The 25839-nt window shown below is 41.7% G+C and overlaps 1 protein-coding gene and 1 long non-coding RNA gene across 2 annotated transcripts; both read right to left on the bottom strand.

Annotated features, from left to right (window-relative positions):
* Positions 1 to 9430: 9430 nt before the first annotated feature.
* Positions 9431 to 11224, bottom strand: LOC118493913. The gene is made up of 2 exons (XM_035995755.1): positions 9501 to 11224; positions 9431 to 9469 (listed from the first exon to the last, which is right to left on the bottom strand). Exons 1-2 carry the CDS (start codon positions 11172 to 11174, stop codon positions 9446 to 9448), a joined length of 1698 nt encoding a protein of 565 aa, XP_035851648.1. The 5' UTR covers positions 11175 to 11224; the 3' UTR covers positions 9431 to 9445.
* A 6406-nt stretch (positions 11225 to 17630) lies between these two features.
* On the bottom strand, positions 17631 to 18994 carry LOC116067479. Its single transcript, XR_004109225.1, has 2 exons — positions 18871 to 18994; positions 17631 to 18184 (listed from the first exon to the last, which is right to left on the bottom strand). It is a non-coding gene; the product is annotated as an uncharacterized LOC116067479 (long non-coding RNA).
* Positions 18995 to 25839: the final 6845 nt, after the last annotated feature.

Raw genomic sequence — 25839 nt, forward strand, 5'->3', positions numbered from 1 at the left:
ATTGCTTTATTTAAATTTTTCTATCTCAATCTTTTAAATGTGTTTGTTTTAATTATATTTGCCTTTTTAACTCTATTTTTGCTTGTTTTAACTGTAAGGTGACCTTGTGTGCTATGAAAGGTGCCCATAAATAAAATGTATTATTATTATTTTTTAGGGCTGTCAATCGATTAAAAAATGTAATCTAATTAATTACATACTCTGTGATTAATTAATCAAAATTAATCGCATACATAATTAACGGTGCCTGAACCGATACTTATTAAGGAAGTTAAAAAAGAAAAGAAAAAAAAAGGGTACTAAACAACAGTTGGTGACATTAAAGAACGGCTTGTTTATTGCTAAGGCCATATGGTCAAAATTAAATGATTTAATAATAATGTAATAACAATAACAATAACTTATTTCACTAGTAAATTCCTGTTGAACGACAAAAACAACCACCAGATGGGAAAAGGACATTTACAATAACTTCAAATGCACCACGAGGCTGTAGTTTACCAGTTTCATTGAACGCACCGTCTGTGTTGTTTTTCCGACGGCAGCTGCAGATTGTTACATACAGTGTTGAATCCTCTACAGTAAAACACAGTCAAACTTTACACCGTTTAGCGTTAGCTGTCAGCATTGTAACCGTGTTTAATCCAGCTACTAGCTAGCGGTAGGCTAACGTTAGCTGCTGTTGAGTATTGAGTATAGTGTTAACTAGCGTCACGTGCAGCGGTGTTTGTGTTGTCTGTATCGTCTGTTTCAGAGCATCAGAGAGAAGTGCAGACATATCAGTGGCACCAGATTTCGGTAGCCAGGGTTGGCAGGAAGAAGATTTTTACAAGTAAATGTTCCAATTAATGATCCAGGCAGCACATTCTCGTCTTCCTCCTTCATTTTAGAGTCGAATGGGGGCTAGAATGGCTCCGGGTCAAACGTCAATATGGAATGGATTAATCTGCGTTATTTTTTTTAACGCGTTATTTTTTCTCTCAGATTAATTAATCAAAATTAATGTTATTTTGACAGCCCTATTATTTTTATTATCCTTCAGTAAGGAAGTCTTTATGAAGATACTTTCCAGTTTTACTGCTCCCATTGAGCCTGCAAAGACCAAGATAGATAGGCAGGCAGGTAGACAGACACACAGACAGACAGAGATACAAATAGACAGATAGATAAATAGACCGTAGGGCTGTTGGAATGAATACCGAAAGTCGAATATAATTCGAATAGTAAAAAAATCAATACTAAATTTGAATGCTGAAATTACTATTCGAATGTGACTTTTTTTATTAATATGTTGGCTAACTTTAGCTAATCTCCCTCTTCTCGCCTTGACCTACCCGCATGTGTCACTCATGTCACGTCTTATGAACAATAACTTAATGAAAATGAATGTAAACAAAGTTGCGTGCAGATCCCCTCAAGGCCAGGCTAATCTTAGAAGTCCCTCTAGTGGACAGAACGTGTAACAACAACCACATGCTTATAGTGGCATTGACAATGCATAAGCCTGATAAGTTTCGGGAAGCCTGAGTGTAGTACATATTATTTAACAAGCTGCAATTGAGCATTAAATATTCGAATATTATTCGAATATTAAAAAAAATATCAAATGGAATTTGAATAGTATTATAGAGGAAGACTGACAGCGCTAATAGACAGACAGATTTTTTTTTTCTCAATGGAAACACACGAGATTATCCTGCATAGGAATTATAGAGCATGCATAATACCACATACTGTGTACTGTACCTGGTTCCAGCCACTCTTTATCGCGTTGATCCCCCTCCAGAGGGGGATGAGCGCAACTGGAGAAGGCAGGGGTGTCATGGTCGTGGATGTCCTGAATGTGATTTATCAAGCTTCTCCATTTGGCCTCCATCACAGCTGGGTTGCCATCTGGGGTTGAGGCTGCAGTCCAGTAAAGGTGGTTGACGATGGCTGGCCTCCACAACTGTAGTTGGTCACACTGTCTGTCTTTCGAGGCTGTATCCAAGGCCTTCCCCAGACCTGGTATAGAACAAATGGTATTAATTGAAATGCAATAACAAAAACTGCTTCAAGGTTCCAACAATGGATACATAGACTACATACTCTGTACTACATTTAACAATTAGCCTACTTATTAAACACTAAATATTAATTATTTTATTATTTAAAAAACGTGCTATAACAGTGTTACTCGCATGGCTCCCATTATCCTCCGTGACACACTCTCTTCCACTTCTCCTGACAACTCTTCTCCAAAACAGACAGCTCTGAGATAACAGAGCTCAGCCCATAGCTTCACTCAATCAAAGCAGATAGTATGCGTGAAATAAAAACAGGACACGCAATTTCGCTAACTAACCGTGTGTTGTGAACCGCGTGTAGTGATTAAAAAAAACAAAAAAACGGCTGTGTCTCAAAGACCGGGCAACAGCAGGGACGTTGAGAATCCGCACACGAGATGTGATGGATAGTTCCAGTCACTTCGTCATGTATTCACTTCGTTGAAACTAGAGAAGAAAGCCTCACTGATGTGAAGAACAGGACAGAGATACATATATAAATGCTCTCTCTATGCCTACGCTCTGGTAAGTCCACTCACCCCGTCTCTGCCCGGGCATGACCCAGCTACCCGCACATTTGTTGACAAACTCCGACGCGCAGGGCGATTTATCCCTTTAAATGTGAATAAACGACAGTTACACTCACCGCCAGCAAATGCTCTTTCCGTTGTGATTGGTGGTAACTTGACAACTCGCCGTTACCTTGTTTCCTACAGACTGTGTTGATGCGACTTGTACATTACAGCCACACAAACAGGACAGAATAACACGGCAGGTATATATATATATATATATATATATATATATATATATATATATATATATATATATATATATTTTTATAAATTTATTTTTTTTTATTTTATTTTTTTTTACGACTTAGCTAGTTAAGGCGGTAGGCACGTGTTGTTAAGGTGGCCGCCTTAACTGCAAAGTGCTGTGGGAAACCCTGCTGTAAAGACAATCCACCAGGTTGTATGTAAAAATAATCTAATTCTGCTTTACCTGCAGTCACCAGCAACAACTAGGCCTCCATCCTTTGCCCTGAGATCACTCAAATTCTTGGCCTGATCGTTCTGCCAGGCCTGAATGATGACAGGGATGGTGTAACGGCGCTGATGCCGAAAGTAAGTGCTCGTGCTGATGCACTGAAGGCCAAACAGGGTCATCATCCACAATGTCTGGGAGGCCATATGGTACATCCAGTGAAATGAATGGCCCCACTTAAAAGGAAGTTGCAGGCTGGCATATTCCTGTGTAGGATTGGCTGGTTTTGCCAGAAACGCTGGTAGCCACATGATGCACAGACCTAGATATGTAAAAAAAAAGAGTAATCAACAAGTACATCAGGATTCAATATAGAGTAAGTACTGTACACTAACGGTCAAAAGGTTTTTCAATGGAAACACACATGAAATTACCCTGCATAGGAAATATGGCAAGCAGGACATGATGACATTTTCAGAGTAAGAAATAATGATTTTAATCGAAATTATGTACTTTAAATGTTGCCTTCAGCTGACCTTAGGCATTCTAGCTGTCACTTTTCTAGGTAATCTGATGGTCCCCAAGACCCTTAACACTGCCTCCACTGTGGTTGACACAGGGGGACCATCAGATTGCCAAGAAAAAGTGACAGCTAGGTGCCTGAGGTCTGCCAGGCTGTAATTGCTGCAAAAAGAAAACGTGGCTATTTTGATAAAGGCAACATTGGAAGTACAAAGTCATAATTTCGATTATGGGACATGTTTTCATGCTAATCAAATGTGTTTGGAGCTTGAAACAAGCTAGCGTGGACCGCTGATTAGCTTACAACGCTAGTATTCGGGGCAGAAAGACAGTAGCTCCCAAGACGGCGGCCGCCTGTATACGAGAACGCGACTGTCTTTATAATCTATCTTTCGAATAAAGTCAAAAGCTTGACAGACTTCTCGCGCCTAGTTACGGTTGCTAAGCCACGATTGGCCTGTGGCGGTTTTCGGGTGTGGCTTAGCAAAGGGTCAATTCCTCTTCATGCTCCTCAGACATCTGGTCTTTTGGCACCCATGATGAATCACTGATGACAGAGGGATCATCTTCTTCATCAGTGTGTTCAGGACTAGTGAGGGGGGTGGAAGTTTGCATCCTGAAAGTTGTCTGTGTCCCCACGCTCACCATCTTGGGCTTCAGGTTCACCTGCACAGCTGTGGCAGAGGCAGTAAACATACCCAAACATATGACAATCATGGCAAATTTAAGTGGTTATGTTTTGGTGTAGGCTATGTATTAATTTCATCAATGTGTATGGAAATGTCCTGCATGCATAGAATTTGGCAACGTATGTTTTAGACAGCATATCAACCACTCAAACATAGAATAATCCCAGAAATACCCAAGATTTACCGTGAGACCTAAGGGCTTCAAATTACACTGTGTTCCAGTGTCAGAAGTGGAGGAGGGCAAGGGGTCATCTACCGTAGCACCATCACAGTCCGCGGTCTCCTGCAGTGAGCCATCTGTCAACATCTTGCGCAAAGAAATCGAAAGGGTCAGGGACACGGTCACGGTTAAATACATATGAAAGAGAACCGCAATAGTCACTTTCCATCAGCAAAAGGGCAACTAAATCAAACAGACACACACACACACACACACACACACACACACACACACACACACACACACTGTTGTGAAAACCACTTGAAGGTCACCAGTGATCCAAAACTAGCCATGGCGCTATCTAGCTAGATATGACAAGCTTTTGGACATTTATTTCAGGACAATTTTGTTTTGGTTCATATTCATGAATCACGAAATGTGCTTTTCTAATGTCAGACTGATCATGACTGTAGTGGAGGGGAACACAGTATGGGGCTAGTTAACGCGCAGATTTTATACATTTGCATGAGCCGTGCCTGGCTCAGCCTCTTCAACCTGAGAGAAACCATCCTGATATCCCCTGGGTCGTAATCCTCCTCCCTGAAATGTGCGCTGCAGATCTTGGAGTTCTTGGTGAAGGAGGTCATTGAAAAATGTGCCTGCCTAACACGGACAAATTGTACCCACTGTCTGAGGGTTGCCTTGTCCTTCAGAGGGAAGCCATGGACCCTGTGTCCTGTTTGGGTGGAGTTTTTACACCCAGCACAAACACAGTAGTTCACCATTCTCAATCTACCTACCTACCTAAATCGCTAGCTAGCTAGCTATCTATGCTATGTTATCTGGCTGTCTGCCTATCTATTATATATATATATATATATATATATATATATATATATATATATATATATATATATATAACACAACAGTTTGTGTAATTGTCACGTTATTTTTATCTATTGATTCGTGTACAACAACACGTTTATCTCGTTTTTTTCATGGTGGCCAGCACGAAATGGGTACCATCTATTCAGAGGTTGGGTTTAGGAAAAACACAACGGGGAAAGCTGGAGCTGCTACCCCCGCGACCTGATACTGGATAAGCGGACGAAGATGGATGAAGATGGATGGACAACGGGGAAAGGACGCATCATACGCCAGGAGACGGCCGCTGGGGACACGCAACAATAATGGGACGGTTGTGATTAGGAAGACGACGGGGAAAGGACGCCTCACATGCCGGGAGACGGCCGCGGGGGACACGCAACAATAACGGGACGGTTGTGATTAGGAAGACAACGGGGAAACAAAATGCCACACACAAAGTCCTGTATTGTTTGACCTATCCACCATATATGAGAAGGTTAAAGGTGCTATCCTGCGGGTGTGTGAGATGGTACCCGAAGCTTACAGGCCGCGCATTCGCAGTCTTAAAAAACACCTGAGGTCAGAAGTTTTCTGGTCTTGCAAGAGAAAAAGGGATCTGTTTGGCCGGTGGTGTGCTGCGTATAATTCTAAAGACTTTGCTTCTTTGCGTGAACTCATGCTTCTTGAGGAATTTAAGAACTGTGTACCTGAGCACACTTCCATTTACTTAAATGAGCAAAAGGCTGCCTCCTTGGCAGATGATTTTGCCCTAACTCATAGAATGGTGTTCACCAAGATGGATGTGCCTTCCTCTTTCATTACTCCTGAATCTGGTGTTACGCCTGTTGTCGGTGCTCCTGTACTTTCGTCAGGAGGTAAGGCTGAAAAGCTGTGTTTTTATTGCCACAAGCCTGGTCATATTGTTTCAGATTGTCAGTTTTTGAAGCACAAACAAATGACTGCTTCGCAGTAGCCAAAGGGTGTGGGGTTAATTAAGACAGTGTCCCCTAGTGGTCAGTCCCCTGCTCTGAAAGAACCTGATGAATGTTTCAAACCCTTGACCTTTTTTGCTTCTGTGTCTCTTACAGGAAGGTACGAGGACCAGCGTCCTATCACCGTGTTACAGGATACTGGGGGTTCTCAGTCTTGTATCCTTTCCAGTGTGTTCCCTTTTGAGTAAGGACTGTTACAGCAGTACCATAGTCAGGGGTATTGGCATGAGCTTTGTGCCTGGCTTCTTTTCTCATAGCAGTCCTGTCATGGTTCCCTGTCGTTGGGGTGGACTTTATAATGGGTAATGATATTGCTGGGGGAAAAGTGTATCCTACCGGTGAAGTTGTTGATATCCTCATATCTGAGTTCAAGGCTGATGAAGCTCAACAGCATCCTCATGTGTTCCCCGCTAGCTGTTTGACCCGTGCTCAAACACATAAGCAGGCCGAAAATGTTGATTTGTCCGACTCATTGTTTGCCTCTGTTTTGTCCAGGGATAGGTTGCCTCCTGTTGATGAGGTGGTGAACTGCGTTCCAGAGAGTACGACGGAGCCGGCCACTGCCCCAGCGGGATCCTCTCCGCTTACTCGTGATAGTCGCTGTGTCTTTTTCTTCTTTTTGGCAGTGCAGTATATTGAGAACGTGCCTTACATTATCAAATCCTTGCCTTCCCTTTACAAATCCATTTTGGTCATCCCCCCACAATACTTGGAAGCACACCCTCTAGCCTTTTCGCAAAAATATTACTGAGGATTTTTGTATGAGTGTTTATTAAACTTATAGGTCTGATGAAATTAATCGTACACAAACACAAGTAAGATAAACGCCCAGGCTCGTCGTTTTGTTGCCGGTGGTGGTGCACATTTCTCTGGCCATTCTGTGTGCTGTAGCGGCTTCCTCAGCAGAGCCAGGCTCCCTGCTTCCCTCGCTCGGACCAAATTGCTACGTGCTGTAGCCGCTTCCCTAGCAGGCTGAGATGGGCTTACTGCTTCCCCCGCCTAGGCCACATTGCTACCTGATTGTGTTATGGTGTTACGCCCCAGTCTAGGGGTGCCTAGGACGCAACACAAAAAGGCCCCATCTTCCCCGTCTCCCAAGTAGCCACAAACAATTAAAAGATTAGGTATCAACAAACTTATTTATTTTACAGAGAACAAAACAATATATACATAACATATGTTCGTTTTAAGGCTTCAGGGTGGCCTACCACCAAAATAACAAACAAAACAATTCTAACTGGGAGATAAGACTAACCTACCAAACAAAAGGGCAAAACAAATTACAAAAGACTTACCTCCCTAACTAACAAAAACAGGAGAAAACAAGATTGGAGGTCCACCCTTACTAAACAAACCAAAAACAATATCTAACCTAAAGCAACGTTACATAAAGCAAAAGCATGGCCGGTTGGGAGATGAGGAGGACGAGGAATGCCTGCTGCCCACCAATGGCCGCCATCTTGACTCCTTATAAATGGATGGCTTCCCCAGCTGCAGCCAATCACAGGGTCGGGCCTGCACTTCTCCACCAATCCTCCTTCGGCTATGGCACACCCCAATTTGCATATCAAATTGGAAACAGAAGAAACAACACAGGGCACGCAGCAGACTAATGAACAATATGACCACAGTCATAACACCCCCACACCCAAGAATAAAACCTACCCCCAAAAAGGTTTAATTCCTAGACATCTGAGGAACATCTAGACAAAGCGTCTGCTATCACATTTTCAGTACCCTTTTTGTGGTGAATCTGCAGATTAAAATCTTGCAGAAGGAGAGACCAGCGCATAAGCCGCTGGTTAGAATTGCGCATATGTGCGAGGAATACTAAGGGGTTGTGGTCAGTAAACACTTGTACAGACTGTGAGTTAGACCCAAGATACACTTCAAAATATTGCAAGGCGAATAGAAGGGCGAGAGCTTCCTTCTCGATAGTACTATAATTAAGCTGATGCTTATTAAACTTTCTTGAGAAGTAGCAAACAGAATGGTCAATAGCTTGATCGTCCTCCTGCAAAAGCACCGCACCTGCGCCGCACGCGCTGGCGTCAACCTCTAACTTGAAGGGTCGCGTAAAGCAAGGCACAGCGAGAACAGGTGCGTTACATAGTAACGCCTTGGCAGACTCGAAGGCAGCCTGGCAAGCAGGGGACCAAACAAAGGGCTTTAAAGGACTCACAAGACCTGTGAGAGGAGCCACCACATCAGAAAAGTTTCGGCAAAAACCACGATAATATCCACACATTCCAAGGAAACGGCGCAACGCTTTCTTGGACTGTGGGACCGGGAAATTAATAATCGCTTGCACTTTCTCAGCCAAAGGACGCACCTGCCCCTGACCTACCTGTTTACCCAAATAAGTAACAGTGGCCCTACCAAAGTCACATTTTGCGAGGTTAAGAGTGAGGGAGGCCTCGCGGAGACGGCTGAAAATAAGGGACAATGTATGGAGATAGTCAGACCAGGTGGAGGAGTAAGCAACTACATCATCTAAATAAGCTTCGCAATTTTCGACGCCAGATAATACGGTACGCATCAACCGTTGGAAAGTAGCGGGTGCGTTACGCAGCCCGAATGGCATAACCGTATACTGGAGGAAAGTGTCGGGTGTGACGAAAGCTGATATCTCGGAGGCCCGTGGTGTTAAAGGAACTTGCCAGTAACCTTTTAACAGGTCCAGCTTTGTCACATATTTGGCGGAGCCTACACGATCTATGCAATCCTCCATCCTGGGGAGCGGAAACGAATCGGGTTTGGTAACGGAATTTACTTTTCGGTAATCGGTACAAAAACGAGCGGTATTGTCAGATTTCGTAACCAAAACACAGGAAACACAGAAAAAGAATTTAATGAGAGCTTTCACAACTGATTTTGCTTTAAGAGTGCGCAGTGGGATGGCTTCAAGATACCGCGTCGCGGCGCACATCACCATCAAAATATACTGATGTCCGGATTTAGTTCTGGGTAACGGACCCACACAATCTATCAACACTCGTTCAAACGGCTCCCCAAGCACCGGGATCGGGTGAAGCGGGGCCGGAGGAACAGGTTGATTGGGCTTTCCTACAACCTGACATGTATGACAGGTGCGGCAATACTTCGCTACCTCAGTTTTCAATCCGGGCCAAAAAAAATTGCGCAACACACGATGGTACGTTTTTTTAACACCCAGGTGACCAGCTAAGCTGGAGTCATGTGCAAGACTCAAAATTTGCGCTCGATAGTCTTTTGGCACAACCACCTGATTAACAACGCGAATCTCACTGGAGTCGGGACTCCACCGTCTCATCAAGACACCGTTGTCCAGAAAAAACACACCAGGCTTGCTGTCCCTCTCGGCGGCTACAACAGAGGACAGACGCAAAGTTAGAGACGGATCATTTATCTGAGCATCAATCAACATTTCTCGAGTCACGTTTAAACTTAGGTCTGTGTCAGCAGGAAATAGATCAAACTCATTGACACATTTTGATACCTTTTCACACTCAGTAACAGGGGACACTGGAAAGGAGGGCTCACCCTCACCTAATGTAGCCATAAACGACTCAGACAAATCCACAACTACACCCACTTTACGAGCCTGTGCGCGCATAATCGCGCACACAGGAAACAAATTTGGCACAGACACAGTAGAAGACACAGAGGCGGGACAGCAAACAGACGCAACCGAAATGGGATCATTAACTACTTCGGGCAGAGGAAACACTTTTCCTCCGGCCAAATCGTTACCCAAAATAAACGAAATGCCACTAATTGGAAACTGTGGGAGCACAGCAACTTTCACCTGTCCCGACACAAGCGCTGAATGCAGGTGAATCATGTGAAGTGGGGCGTTGAGTTCACTCATTTTAATTCCCCACACTATCAAATCAGAAGAACACGACGTTTCGTTTGAGAGAGGCAAAACACTAGCCAGCATAAATGAATGATAGGCGGCTGTATCTCGAAGAATAGTTACCGGCACTTTATCCGATTCCTTGCCGGTTACTGAAACAAATCCATGAGAAACGAACGGCTTGAAACGAGAGTCAACCTCCACCTCTTCAGGTAAAAGCTGAGTGTGTTTTTCAGGCGGGGACGCGGAGTTTATGAAACCCACACCTGCAGGAAGTTTAGCACTTTTGTGAGGTCCTTTTTTTCTAAGAGCCGGACAGACCGCAATCAAATGGCCTGGCTCATGGCAATAAAAACACTCGCGGGCCTCACCCGCAACTGGTGAGGTGTTTTTACGCATCATCTTTGGTGACCGATTTCTGCGCTCAGGCATTACATGTGTACCACGTGCCGGCACAGAAAAAACGCTTTTATGAGTTAAAATTAATTCATCAGCCAGCACCGCCGCTTTTGTTACCGACGATTCTTTTTGTTCATTCAAATAAACAACAATTCGTTCCGGCAAACACTTTTTAAATTCCTCGAGCAGAATAAGCTCTCTGATTTCCGCCATGGTTTTAACATTACACGCTTGGCACCATTTATCAAACAAAACGCTCTTGTCACGCACAAACTCAACATACGTCTGGTTAGCAGTTTTCTCACTATTTCTAAATTTCTGTCGATATGCTTCGGGGACCAGCTCGTAGGCCTGCAACACAGTCTTTTTCAAGATTTTATAATCAAGACTATCCTCAATAGACAGACTGGCACAGACTTCTTGAGCTTTCCCCACTAATTTACACTGGAGGAGAAGGGACCAGAACTCTTTGGGCCAACTTAGGGCAGCAGCTATCCGCTCGAAAGCGCTAAAATATGAATCAACCTCGGACTCACGAAATGGAGGAACTAAAGCAATGTGCTTACTGATGTCAAAAGCTGGAGCAGAAACAGTACTGCGGTCAAGAGGAGACATCGGGGTGGAGACTACAGGAGCTCCTCTTTCCAGCTCGAGAGCCCTGACGCGCAGATGCATGGCTTGCACCTCTAGCTGTCTGTTTTTGGTCTCTTTATTTGGAGGGCTATGCGGAGATCCTCTGTGGTCATATTACCTATGAGAGGATCCGTGACCGGCTGAAGATCCACACCAGCAGCGAACATGCCAGCAGCCCCCGCTGCTTTCACCTCCGCCATCGGTGCGTCACCAGCCGCGCCATCCGCAGCAGCAACAGCCGCATCAGCAGCTGGTTCAGGTAGGACGCCCTGCTCCACCAACTCTGCACACAGCAACTGTTTAAGCTCCGCTTTATTGGCACTGTAAGACACACGTACATTATAACAAGATGCCACCATCAACAGGTCTTTTTTTTTGCATTTTTCGATTTTTGCCAAAGAAGGACTAGCCACAAAATCATCCAGTGAAAACTCCAAAATTCCCCCCACACACCAAAAAAACTGCCAACCAAATACTCACCAACCGAACAAAACCCGGAAACAAAGCGCGACAAGAAGACGGAACGAGCCCCCATTTATGTTACGCCCCAGTCTAGGGGTGCCTAGGACGCAACACAAAAAGGCCCCATCTTCCCCGTCTCCCAATTAGCCACAAACAATTAAAAGATTAGGTATCAACAAACTTATTTATTTTACAGAGAACAAAACAATATATACATAACATATGTTCGTTTTAAGGCTTCAGGGTGGCCTACCACCAAAATAACAAACAAAACAATTCATCCCCCCACAATACTTGGAAGCACACCCTCTAGCCTTTTCGCAAAAATATTACTGAGGATTTTTGTATGAGTGTTTATTAAACTTATAGGTCTGATGAAATTAATCGTACACAAACACAAGTAAGATAAACGCCCAGGCTCGTCGTTTTGTTGCCGGTGGTGGTGCACATTTCTCTGGCCATTCTGTGTGCTGTAGCGGCTTCCTCAGCAGAGCCAGGCTCCCTGCTTCCCTCGCTCGGACCAAATTGCTACGTGCTGTAGCCGCTTCCCTAGCAGGCTGAGATGGGCTTACTGCTTCCCCCGCCTAGGCCACATTGCTACCTGATTGTGTTATGATGTTACGCCCCAGTCTAGGGGTGCCTAGGACGCAACACAAAAAGGCCCCATCTTCCCCGTCTCCCAAGTAGCCACAAACAATTAAAATATTAGGTATCAACAAACTTATTTATTTTACAGAGAACAAAACAATATATACATAACATATGTTCGTTTTAAGGCTTCAGGGTGGCCTACCACCAAAATAACAAACAAAACAATTCTAACTGGGAGATAAGACTAACCTACCAAACAAAAGGGCAAAACAAATTACAAAAGACTTACCTCCCTAACTAACAAAAACAGGAGAAAACAAGATTGGAGGTCCACCTTTACTAAACAAACCAAAAACAATATCTAACCTAAAGCAACGTTACATAAAGCAAAAGCATGGCCGGTTGGGAGATGAGGAGGACGAGGAATGCCTGCTGCCCACCAATGGCTGCCATCTTGACTCCTTATAAATGGATGGCTTCCCCAGCTGCAGCCAATCACAGGGTCGGGCCTGCACTTCTCCACCAATCCTCCTTCGGCTATGGCACACCCCAATTTGCATATAAAATTGGAAACAGAAGAAACAACACAGGGCACGCAGCAGACTAATGAACAATATGACCACAGTCATAACATATGGCTAGACGAAAAAAGAATCTCTAGATGAGCCGTAGCCGCACCTGATTTAACCACGCTTATAGTTAAATAATGTTCTGGGGAAAAAATACTGGGAAACAAGCAATCGGCCGTTCCGAACAGGCACGCGCTCCAAACGGGAACTCGTTAGTTTGTTGAATGTAAAATCTTTCCGGATATCCATGGGGACAAAAACTATGAAATGTACACATGTGACTACAACGCAGACTACAAGACAAACTGTCAGAACATAAGGATGCGATTTAGACACAAAATGATGAAGACATTTTAAAGAAAAGGATAGCAGCAACCCATCTATCAAACAAAATGAGTAGATCATATCCAAGGGTCAATACACGGATGTAATAGACTCAAACAGCTCAACCAACGAGAAACTTTTGGATTTTAAAGCTAAGTGCAATACCCTGGACTGAATGAGGATCTTGATTTTAGTAATTTCCTTTAAGATATTTTCTGTGTATTTTCCTGTATTTCCTGTCCATATTTTCACTATAGGCTTGTAATTTAAGGATGTGGTTATGCTGTGTCTTTTCTTTTCTTCTTGTTTTCTTTAATATTTTCTTTTTTCTTCACTACTGCTTTATTGTGTTTTTCAGAAACTAGAAGTTTTGGTATGACATTGGCTCTCTATGTTTAGTATCTCTTTGGTTTGGAACTGTTGTAAAATATTGTAAAGAGAAAAGGTTTGAGAGTGGCAAAGCAAAACATGAGTCGATCTTTAGCTTAATAGGGGCCCTACAGTACTCCTTTTCTCCTGGGCAACCAGTCCTTTGATAGCTCAACAACCTATTCACTCTCCTCACAAGATGTCTATTTTTAGCATTACAATATGTAAATGAAGGCACACTCAGCGTCTATCAAAGCAGAGACCTTGTTTAAATTACCCTTTCAAAGTGCTGTCTTTTAGTTTTTGCTGGGCACAGCAAAGCGGGAGACAGCCCTATAAACACGAAAGTCTGACCCTGTGTAATAAAGTTGATGTGATGAAGTTACATCATTGATTGGTTGAATTGGAGTTTCCTCATTGGCTGTTGCGCTTTCAAAATCAATAGGTGCAACACAATAGCCGCTTTTGAAACTGCATACTATACTATCAGAACAAACTGATTTAGCCAAAATGTAGCATGTAGTATGCAGTATGCAAACAAAGCAAAATCTACAGTATGCCAACAATACAACATACTAATAATACATACTAATTTGGAGAAAATCATTATGCATTGTATCCCACAATGCAAAGCGCTGAGCGGTCACAACAACCATGGCTTGTCGTGGCTAACAACTGGAAACTTTTTTTCAATTGGCATCACTAAATTCACTGACACTTTATGTAAGAAATCAACTTTGTAGATTTTGAGATGGCTGGAGCTCTCTCAGAAGACCGGTCTCGTAGACAAGATGCTTTTATTTCTCCATTGAAGGATTGTTTGTTTAAATATCACTACATTACATTGTACATGTACATTATGAGATTGACGGAACCTGGGGTTATCTGCCTTTTCGAAGTTAAATGCTCCACAAGCGCCTTCGGGCAAACAAGCTCGCTGGTCGGCTGTCACTCACACAAACCAGCCACAGAGCAGGCAGAGGCGAGGGAGAGCAGCATCTGACAGCGTCTCTTTGAGAGACTTGTAAATAGATTATAACATGCATATACATTAGATGTAATATTTCAGTTAATAATTATTGTTTGTTGTATTACTTGTTTTACATAAATAAATATTCAAGGAATTTAGTTTGTATGGTAGTTAAATAAACAGTTGTACATAAAGTGGTAACATGCTATGGCATGCTATTTAGACCCAAGGCGAGACACTTTTTTTTATTTATTGCTTTATTTAAAACAGATAAAATGATGTTTGTTATGTGTGTGTTATTGAAGCAGCAGCTCCGGGGCTGAACTGCAGTTACTTGAGTGGCCGTTTGAGGCGAGTCATTCCCCATAGACCCTCATGTTAAAAAATCCAAGATAAGATATTTGGTTTGAAAACCTGAATTTTTTGTTTTTACCACGAATTATAAATGCATGAACAATTGTAATATTATCCCTTAGGCTATGTTTAAAGAAAAATGCTGTATCTAGTGCAGATAGTAACAGTATGCAATTTAAACCTTAAATGAGTGGAATGTAAAAAAAACAAATCACCCCCAGTACTGTTTCTGTGAAGGGTGAAATTAGAGATAGAGAGAAAACCCTTTTGGAACCAGACTGTAAATTTAGGCATATTTCTGCTGTAAAGTTTGGGATTTTATCATTGGGGGGCCTTTAGGAATTGACTTGGCTAATACGGAAAAACTGCAGTTCAGCCCCACTGAAGGCCTTTTAGTCATCATCACTGCCTGATCAAATTGCCAGACTGTACTATGTTGTAGGATATTGACACCATCTGCCGGTTAAAAGGCAGTACAACTGGTTTTGCAAAAATCTCAGATGGCAGATTTGAAAAGTACTCTTCCCAAAACATATTCCACTAAATCAAACCAGTCTCTTATTCACTTGCTGTGCAGAAACCCTTCTATACTATATTTACCCTACCTCTATAGAAAACCGAAAAGACTAGATAAAACAAAATAAATATTATGATAATAATTCGAATCCAACGATTTTCTTACAGCAGCAGCAATGAGAAACCCGGTCCTCCAGACGCCCACGGAAGCAGAGGCAGAGAAGGTCATCAGAGAATTCCTCCGGCTGGCACCCGAGCGATTGGAACGCCGGGCAAGACAAATGACCAAGATTTTCTTTTCTTTTAATTTTTTAATATCTTTTTTATTTTTTTATGTTGTTAATTAAATTTAACAAAATAGCCTAAAATAAATGTTTGTTCAGCAAAAAGTGAGAAGTTTACTGGTCTTGTTTATACCAGCGATCCTACAGAGTGATTAAGATGTTTTCCATTAATTAGGTTAATAATTGTTTGTCATCTTCTAGATAATGCTATGATTTTCTACAGATTAGACTATGGTATTATTGGACTGTAGCCTATAGGCCCCTATCTAAAATACCCCCTGCAATCCAGCAGCACATGCTGCACAGACTCATGCTGATCACATTCTATACATCTACCAGTTGGGTGTTTACCTATTATGTGGAGTGTTTTATTTAGTCCAGTATGTCCTATCCTGAGAAGTGTAAAAATAGCTTCTTCTCTTCTATTTCTGCCCAGTCTTCTTTCTGACCCAATATGTATTTTAATGTTATATAGATGTCTTCCTGTGTCATTTATGTCCCAGTATTCTTGCCTTACTATTTCCATTTGATGCTTAATAATTGCTTTGCCCTCAGCTTTACTAAGTGGGATTTCCATGTCTACAATCTGGGATTTAGTTGATTGCTTGGCCAATATGTCAGCATCCTCGTTTCCATCTACACCTACATGGGTAGGAACCCACACGAAGCAAACCTGTACTTCCTTATTGTACATTCTGTATAATTTGTTGAAGAAGTCCCACACACTATCCATTGTGGATGCAAATACTTTATTTCACAACGTTTCGGTCACACAGACCTTCCTCAGGTGAATTTACACTTCACATTTAATTGTGCGCTTGAGTAGCTTGGTTGACTACTCTGAACCATCTCATTCTTTCACAAAAACTTTCAATCACCATCTGTGAGTAACAAACAGAGGTAATGTCAGCTCTCTTTTAACACAGTCAGAATATTGACAACCATTCTACATTAACACATATTAGAAATCTGACTTGAAATATACAATCTGATCAGTTAAAATACATAATTACATGAAGACAAAATAAGGAAAGGAAAAAAGAAAAAATATATTACAACATGATATTTAGGTTGAACTCATCATTCAGGCCATTGGGAGATAGTGTTTCTAATGTGAAAATCCAGTATGCTTCACGTCTTTTTAATAATAAATCATGGTTACCACCTCTCTGTGGCAACAATTCACATGTTCAATACCACAAAAACATAGAGATGATCATGTTTAAAATCGTTGAAGTGTATCGCTACTGGGTAATCCCGGTCATTTCTGTGGATTGTGCTTTTGTGTTCACTTATACGCTGTTTTAACTGTCTAGTCGTTTTACCTACATAGACTAGACCACATGGGAATGTCAAGATGTACACTATGTGTGTAGAGGCACAAGTTATGACACTTTCTATTGGGAATGACTTGTTGTGTGGGTGGCGGAATGTGCGGGTCTTGTGAGTATTGTTACATTGCGCACAGCCACCACAGCGGTAGTTGCCAGTGGGCAATGGACTCAGAAGCCCTTGTGAGGCTCTTTTCACAATATGCGAAACCCATAGTCACAAATCTGGGTGTCAAAATAGACAATGGTTTTAAACTTCATAAACAGATAAATAGTGCACTGCAAAAATTTTCGTTGTGAATTTACAATAAATAATTGGATACATTTTGCATGACTTTCACAGTAAGGATTACAGCAATATACTGTGAAATATACTCACAGCAATTTACTGTAATTTTATATCTGTGATATTACAATGCATTGTTGTAAAAGCACAACTGTATACTGTAACTTCACAGCTTCAATGACAAAGCAATTACTGTGATATTACAGTACATTTACAATATTTTGCTGTACATCATTACAACAAGGCCCTGTACTTTTACAGTGTGTACTGTGAAAGTAATGTACAAGTTGACAATAATTTACTGTGAATTTACAATGTATACATGCTAAAATTGTCCAGTAACTTACTGTAAAAGTAATGCAGATGAAGCTTCCATTTACTGTGAATTTACAATCATTGTACAATTAACCCCCTCCCCCCAACAAACCACTCTGAGGTAAAGTCAATGTTAGCCCAATGGCATATTTATTAGCAAATAAATATTTTTCAATGTACAGCAGATGCCAAGAACTTCAAGAGTTCAAGAAATTCAACTTTCTAGTCATAAAAGCCATCTTAAAATGCAGAAAATGCAGAGAAATTGTGCAAACTTGCAATTCAACTACCTGTCTCACAATTCAACTATTCAACTAGCTGTGTCACAATAACAGTAATGGACAGGATGGGAATGAGGCCTTCATGGCAAGATAAGAGAGCAAGGGAGAGAGCGATAAAGGAATGTCGTAAAGGGGTCAGGCGCTCCTCTCAGTCTCAAACATTATAATGAGTCCACACGCAACCGCATTGTGTAAAAATCTTGTAGTGCAAAGTTGTCTTGAAAAATTACAAAAAGAACAAGGCTACTCAAAACTGAGCCTGACAACTACCGCTGCAAAAAAAAACTATGATGCCCACTCAAAGTCAATAAGTTTCCTCAAAAGGGTGCTCACATGAGGATTCATTGTTGTCCGCTTCTTGGTCTTTGAGCCTCTTTCAGGATTGATGCCCAGGTAGCACCTGTTAATAAGCAAAGATAGTTTCAGTTTTAAATAGACTTACAGTATGTTTTGCAGACAGCATTTATCAAGGTGTGCTTTTTGCTGTGCTTTTTCCCCACATCAAACCCTAATAGATTTATAATCCAAACTTGTTAGATCTTACTCTCACCATAATTTTTTTTTGCCATTTTTAGCCAAGGTGCCTCAGGTTAGGTTTGCCTGAGGCAAAGTGGTTGATTTTCTACTATGAGAGGCCATATCAACGTGCGCTGCCACTGAAATGCGTCTTCACGCAATTGGCCAGTTGGTAAATTAAAACCAAACCATGTTGAAAGTATGACAAACACATCCTTTTCAATTAAGGGCCTGAGAGCATTTTGTTCTGCTTTTAAAGAAAATTTCATCTACTTCATTCAATACATTCACATTTCGCAATAGACGTTTCGAAATCATCATCACATAGCCTGCCCCAAAACAAAATAAATAGCTGTGATTGGACCGGCAGGTATTTGTCAGCATAACATGTGTAGAAACCCAGACTGATCTGCAGAGCGAAATTGAATGAGTTCGCAAGATCAGGATGGTCTCACCAGGCTAGCCTCAGGTACTTTGTTTGTCAGCATTTTAGACCTCAAGATAGTCATTGAGTTGGAAGCCTGTACTATAATGTGAATTACAAGATTAAATGTGATCTTTATAAAATACCTTTGAATGAACTCCAGCGTCGACGATCCAGCGGCAGGATACTCAAGGTTGAAGACGTAATAGCTGCTGAAGAAAGCAGCTACTCCGTGTAAAAAAGAAAGGGTGTGGGCCCATCACGACATGTTCCTCGTCAGGATGGTTAGCCTGCCTGACACTGAACAGGATGGTTAGCCTCGCCCTCTGATGACCTGGAAAGAAAAGAAAAGAAAAAGGAGAAATTACACAAAGGCAACCAACAATAAGAATTTCAGTTTGAATGCAGATTATGATCATTGATCATTGTAATTTAATTTTAGCCGTATGTCAAAAATGATTTGGCTCCCGGTCCAATTTAGGATACACTTTAAGATCTTATTGTTTGTTTTTAAATCACTGAATGGGTTGGCACCTCGCTACATCTCAGACCTCCTACAAGTTTACACCCCCTCACGGTCACTTAGGTCTACTAATCGACTTCTTCAAGCAGATCTTTTAAGTTTTTTTTCGCGCTTATGGACGAATAGCAGCATGTCTTTCATTATCTAGGAAAGTTCAGGATCTGATTTTAAGATGTGCCAATACTTTTTAAAGATCGGACGTAGTATATGCAAATGTGGAGTATAGGATGTAATGCATGTGACAGAGATTTTCTTTTGTTTTCTGTTACTTTTTTGAAGTAAATCTTATTGAGGCTTTTTAAAGGGGTGATTATAGAGAATGATTATATAGGGTATTTCACACTGTTCCTTAAGGTCTCCTAATAGGGTATGTAACATTGATTGGGCTGAAAATTGCCCGGTTGCTATTTTATGGGCCCTTATGCATCCCTGTGTTTTGGCCCTATTTGGAACGAACGTTTTTCTATCAAATATGGTATGCTCATGAATATTTAGATGAGCTGATCGCTGATTGGTTGAGGAACCACATACACAACACTGTAGATGAGATAGCGGAGGCCTGTACTACGAAGCAAGATTTGGCGTTAACGAGCTAACTTCAGATTCAACCCAGGGTTTTCTGTATCACGACGGTGGATAACTTGTTACCGGGTTCAATCACCGTGGTAACTTATCCTGAACGCCTAATCTGGTCGGGAGCAGGTTAAGTTGGAGATCAGAGATCAACCGGTGTAAAAGCACTGCCTACTGACCAATCAATACTCGAATGATAACGGCGTCACCGTTCTTAGAAGATCAGGCGGAGCTCGGTGCGCAGAGAGAGAGAGAGGGAGAGAGGGAGAGGGGGAGAAAGGGGTGCGCACATAAAAGTTAAAACATTTAGAGACCGACAACCCCGTTAACATTCCCTGATGTGTGTATTTATGAAATACATAGATTGTAATGGGAGGGAATTACATATCGGCTCGGCTTCTTAAGCTGTGTGTTGCCAATGCGCACATCAGTTTGAATTATGTTTTTATATATTTTATTTGCTCTACGATGGCTTCCCACTGCCAGAGTTGCAACTGAAATACTAGGCTAAAGCAACGGCAGTTTATGGAAAGTGCACAAATGTAATTATGGTCAGATCCTGGTTCTGACTGATGGGGAAGTGATATTGATAAGCGTTGTGATTTACACATCTACAGCGTCGGCTATTTTTTTGCCAGCTTTCCCCTTGTTTTAGGAAGCAGCGACTGTATTGCGTTTTGCCTGCAAAACCGTGTCTGTGTTATTCATATTTATGTAGAATTATAATTTCCTCTTCTTATGTAAAATATGCGGCTCTGGTAGATGTTTGTGATTGGTCATGCTGTGCAAACACCGCCTCTTTTATGTGAACGCGAGCCGCTGGATTGGGAAACCCTGGGTTGATTGAACTAGTTGTTAACCAGCGTCGTGACACAGGTTTTGCGGGACCGCGGTTGTTAGCACTCACAAGAAGAGGAATTTTGTCCATGACTAGTTCCATTTACGACCCTCTTGGTTTCTTGGCACCTGTTTTGTCCGCCAAGAAAATCCTCCAAGACCTTTGCAGGAGACGTCTGGGATGAGATGATCCTTTGCCCTCTTCGGTTGCTGTAGAATGGATGGCTTGGCTGGAAGACCTTCGTAACCTTGAAAATTGGAAGGTCAGTAGGTGCTTAAAACCTGTGGATTGTGGTCGTCTTGTTTCTGCTCAGCTCCACCACTTTGCAGAAGCAAGTGAGGAAGGGTTTGGGACTGTGACTTACCTGTTGCTCCATAACGATAGCGGACGAACTCACAGTGCATTCGTAATGGGAAAGGTGCGAGTAGCTCCTCTAAAACTTGTCACCATTCCCCGTATGGAGCTGACTGCCGCAGTGGTGGCTAGCAGGATGGACAAGTTGTGGAGGAAGGAGCTGCAAATGGATCTCCAAGCAACCCAGTATCACGCCTAAGCGTGTAATACACCCGCTGGTCCACTGGGTTTGGGTTGGAATATCAGGAGCTATTTATTGTTCTGTCGGAATCTATGTTCTGGACAGTTTGCAGTTGAAGTCCGTGCAGGGATTGATCTGTTTATTGTATTTGATAAGTATTATTATAATTAAATTGTTTTACTTAAATTATATTTTGGTTAATTTAACTTTGATTATCTTCAACTTCTTGTCTGTGTCATTTTATAAACAGCATATGCTTTATGTGTCCTTGTTTTATCAAGCTATCAGAGCTATCACTATCCATGTTTCTGATGGTATGTACGGGTGCAGTTTAGGTATCAAAAAGTGACCATTAAGTGTAGGCACCAAAACTACCGTTATACAACTTGATGTGGTTTTGCCGGTTTTTAAGGCGACTGTGAGTATTACATACTGATGTGCAGTTCCCAAAGTTTACCTGGGGAGTTTCTGACCTCTAGTAGTGATGTCTTTTTTATGAGTGGGTCAACATTTTGTTTGTCTTGTGCATGTACATGCGTGCCCAGGATTTAAAGAGTTTATAAAAAACTGCACTCTCAGATAGGGGGTCATCACAGCATCATAGAATCCCAGAAAGCCTGAGCCTAGCTATCTGTCTCAAAGCATCTCTGTAATCCTTACCACCCACATCCAGGTGTATCGCAGTAACAGGAACTGGGCAAGCTGTTGGCCAGCAGAGCAGAAGGAGCTTAAACTGCTCAAGGCCTGGTGTCTGCTAACCCTTTGTCTGTTATTTAGTAGACTTTAGTGCAATTGTTAGGTACTTTATTTTTTTACTTGATAATTTTTAGTATATGCTACATTATACTTCTACTCCATTTGAATTCAGATTCTTCTATTCTTTACACATCACATCTTTTGCATGTCTGTCCGTCAAGGGAGAGGGATCCCTACTCAGTTGATCCTCCTGAGGTTTCTATTTTTTCCTGTTAAAGGGTGTTTTTTTGGAGAGATTTTCCTTTTCTGAATCGAGGGTCTAAGGACAGAGGGTGTTGCCTGCTGTACAGATTGTAAAGCCCCTTGAGGCAAATTTGGATTTGTGATATTTGACATAAATAAAATTGACTTGAATTGATACGACTTGATTAACTCCACTTTATTTATTTGGCAGCTATAGTTACTGGTTACATTTACTTAAAGTCTAGACACATTTTAAAGTATGTAAAAAAATACTCGGCTATGAATAATATTTAGTTTACTATGGTTTCCCCAGCTACAATATTACAAAAATTCTGAAAAGGGGCTCGAAGCACATTTACTCTTTCATCCTCATTGATAAATTCTGGAGTTTTTGCGTGTGTGTGTGGGTGGGTGGCCGTGTTTGAGAGAGATAGAGTGACAGAGAGAGGGAAGGTGAAGGTGGAAGGTGGACTATGCAGGCAATGTTTCCTGAAGTTGTTAATAACTCGGAATGCAGCTTTGTCACTTTTTGACCTGGAATCGCAGGTCGAGGGTCGAGGGCAACAAAAGTACAGACAAGACATTGCAACTTTTATCGCAATTTTTTATCGCAGCTTGATGTCATCCATGTAGAGAAGATGTGATGTTATAAATAGTCCTGCTAATAGTTTCAGACTATTCCACTAATCTAGTGGATGCTTTGTTTAGGTGATAAACACTGAATGTAAACAGAACTGTTGTACTGTTGAGCCTTTAAATGCATTAATCGCCTACTCCAACAAGACTTCCTGGATCATATTTCAGTACCCTAAAGCAATACCAACATCAAGGCACATTGTTTTTAAAGGTCCCATGACATGGTGCTCTTTGGATGTTTTTATATAGACCTTAGTGGTCCCCTAATACTTTATCTGAAGTCTATTTCCCGAAATTCAGCCTTGGTGCAGAATTACTAGCCTGGCCCTACCAGACTCTGGTACATTCCATTTGTACAGAGAGTCTGGCCTCTCTCCATTGACAAGTGTTAACTTCCTTGAAGGCGGGTACTCTGTTGAAGTTTAAAACTATTGGATCTGCCCAGAGCCACTCCGGATCTGCCATAACCAATCGTTAACGTTTGGTCGTGACGTATGTCATGCGCATGTGCAACAAGAGGGGAGACCGACAACAACTATCGGCTTATATTTAGCATTAGCATCGGTAGCGTTAGCCTTAACCAACTCCTTCACCACTAACGGAGCGAGCTCCCCGTGGGGAGGAGGGCCACAGCATCATGGCCACCAACAAAACTCAGCAAAGATTGTTCTTGCTCGGGCTTTAACTTCTGGATATTCGGTAGCATTACTGCCACAACGGATCGAATGGCTTCGCTCGCATCTTTCTAGTGCACGTCCTCAACGTCATCGTTCTCAGCCACTCCCTCTGTTCGCTGATTGGACCCACAAATATTTGACCGGAGAAAACCCAAGAATATACCGCAAACCCAGACGGAGTACTGAAGGGAAATGAAAATTGAGCGGAAGTAAGTCGGAGGGCGGAGCCAGGTTACAGAATTACAGCCACTAGAGCCAGTCCCACAATCAGCTTTCCTTATGATGTGCCATTTCTGTGTCTGTAGCTATTGAGGAGGAGAGAGGGGGTACAAGGTGGAGGGTGGGGGTGTGGCCTTGACCAACTGCCACTTTGCTCGTTTGAAAGCCATGATGTCTCTCTCTCATGGGTAGGCCAAATTCTCTGGGCGGGCAAAGCAGAGAAAGGGGAGGTAACCAGATTGGCCCATCTGAGCTTTCATTTTCTCAAAGGCAGAGCAGGATACCCAGGCTCGGTTTACACCTATCACCATTTCTAGCCACTGGGGGACCATAGGCAGGCTGGGGGAAAATAAAGTGAAAATTTTCATGCCATGGGACCTTTAACAGAAGTATGTTATTAGTTTGAACACCCATTTAGGCTTTTATCATGTTTTTTCATTTTATTTTTTTATTTATGTAATGTGGCCCATCCACAAAGATCGTACAGTTTATACATTATGTGGAAATTCACATCAGCTTGACACAAAGAAGGCCATGTTATGTAGCAAGTTATCCAGTTTAGCTACAGTATCTGTTAAGCTAAAGACTTTGATTGACTTTTGATTAAGGACAAATGGTGCACTTATTTTACTTTAATATCACTTGTAGTTGTAGCCTATATAGTACAAATGAGTTATATTTGGCATAGAAGAATACAACAGCTTTCAGCAGAACACATATTTTAACTTTAACATGTATTTACAGCACAAATATCTTACAAAAGAGTGTCTATAAACAGGGGAAATGGAAAGGCAAGGCAAGCTAGTTGAAGGCAGCTATATTTACTTTGTATATAGCACATCTCAGCAACAACGCAATTCAAAGTACTTTACATAAAACAAAGAGTAAAAAAAAACATTAAAAACATTCATTAAAGACAATATATATAATAATATATAATACAATAAATACAACAATATAAGTTACAGTGCAGTGTAACAAATAAATACTTGATTTAAAACAAAGGCAGCATCAAAAAGAAAAGTCTTTAGCCTTGATTTAAAAGAACTGAGAGTTGCAGCGGACCTGCCGTTTTCTGGAGGTTTGTTCCAGATACATGATGCAAAAAACCTTAAAGCTGCGACTCCATGTTTAGTTCTGACTCTGGTGACAGAAAGCAGAGCTGACCCAGACGACCTGAGAGATCTGGATGGTTCATGATGTAGCAGCAGGTCAGGAATGTATTTTGGGCCTAAACCATTCGGTGCTTTATAAACCAACAGTAGTGTTTTAAAATAAATTATTTGAGACACAGGAAGCCAGTGTGAAGACCTCAGAACTGGAGTGATGAATTTTTTGTTCTTAGTGAGGGCTCAAGCAGCGTTTTTAAAGCTGCAGCTGTCTAATGGATTTTTTATTTATTATAGTAGTCAAGTCTACTGAATATAAAGGCATGGACAGGTTTTTCCAAATCCTGCTGAGACATAAGTTCTTAACCATTGATGTAGTCTAAGGATGGTAGTAGGCTGACTTTGTAATTGTCTTAATGTGGCTATTGCAATTTAGTCAATGACAACACCAAGATTTCTGGCTTAGTCAGTTTTTCTTAAACATTGCCCATTACAGATTGAAGCTGAGCGTCGACTTTTCATCATTCTTCATTTTTGTCAGTTTTGTCTTTAATTCTGGCAAATCCAATTGTTAATCTGTTCAATGCACATACTCAGTGTTTGCACTGGACCATAGTCTCCTAGTGATATGGTTATGTAAATATGTGTCTTATTTTGTTGTTTTCCATCATCCGAGCTAGTGGAAACATGTAAATGTCAAACAGAAGAGGCCTATGAATGAAGCCTTGGGGAACTCTGCATGTCATTTTTGTCTCCTCAGATGTGTAATTACCTGTAGACACGAAGTAGTCCCTGTTCTTCAAGTAGGATTTAAACCAGTTTAGTGATGTGCCAGAAAGTCCAACCCAGTTTTCCAATAGGTCTATTATTATTTTGGGGTCAAATGCAGCACTGAGATCATGTAATACGAAGACTGAAATTCTGCCACTGTCTGTATTTCAGTGGTGTAGTTGAAGACGGCAGTCTCAGTGATATGGTGTGGTCGAAAAACCTGACTGGAAGACATTAAAACTGTTTAGTGACGAGAAAAGGTTGAAAAACAACTTCTTCAATATTAAAACATTTT

The sequence above is a fragment of the Sander lucioperca genome, chromosome 19 (genome assembly GCF_008315115.2).
Source record: "Sander lucioperca isolate FBNREF2018 chromosome 19, SLUC_FBN_1.2, whole genome shotgun sequence".
Classification (NCBI taxonomy): Eukaryota; Metazoa; Chordata; class Actinopteri; order Perciformes; family Percidae; genus Sander; species Sander lucioperca.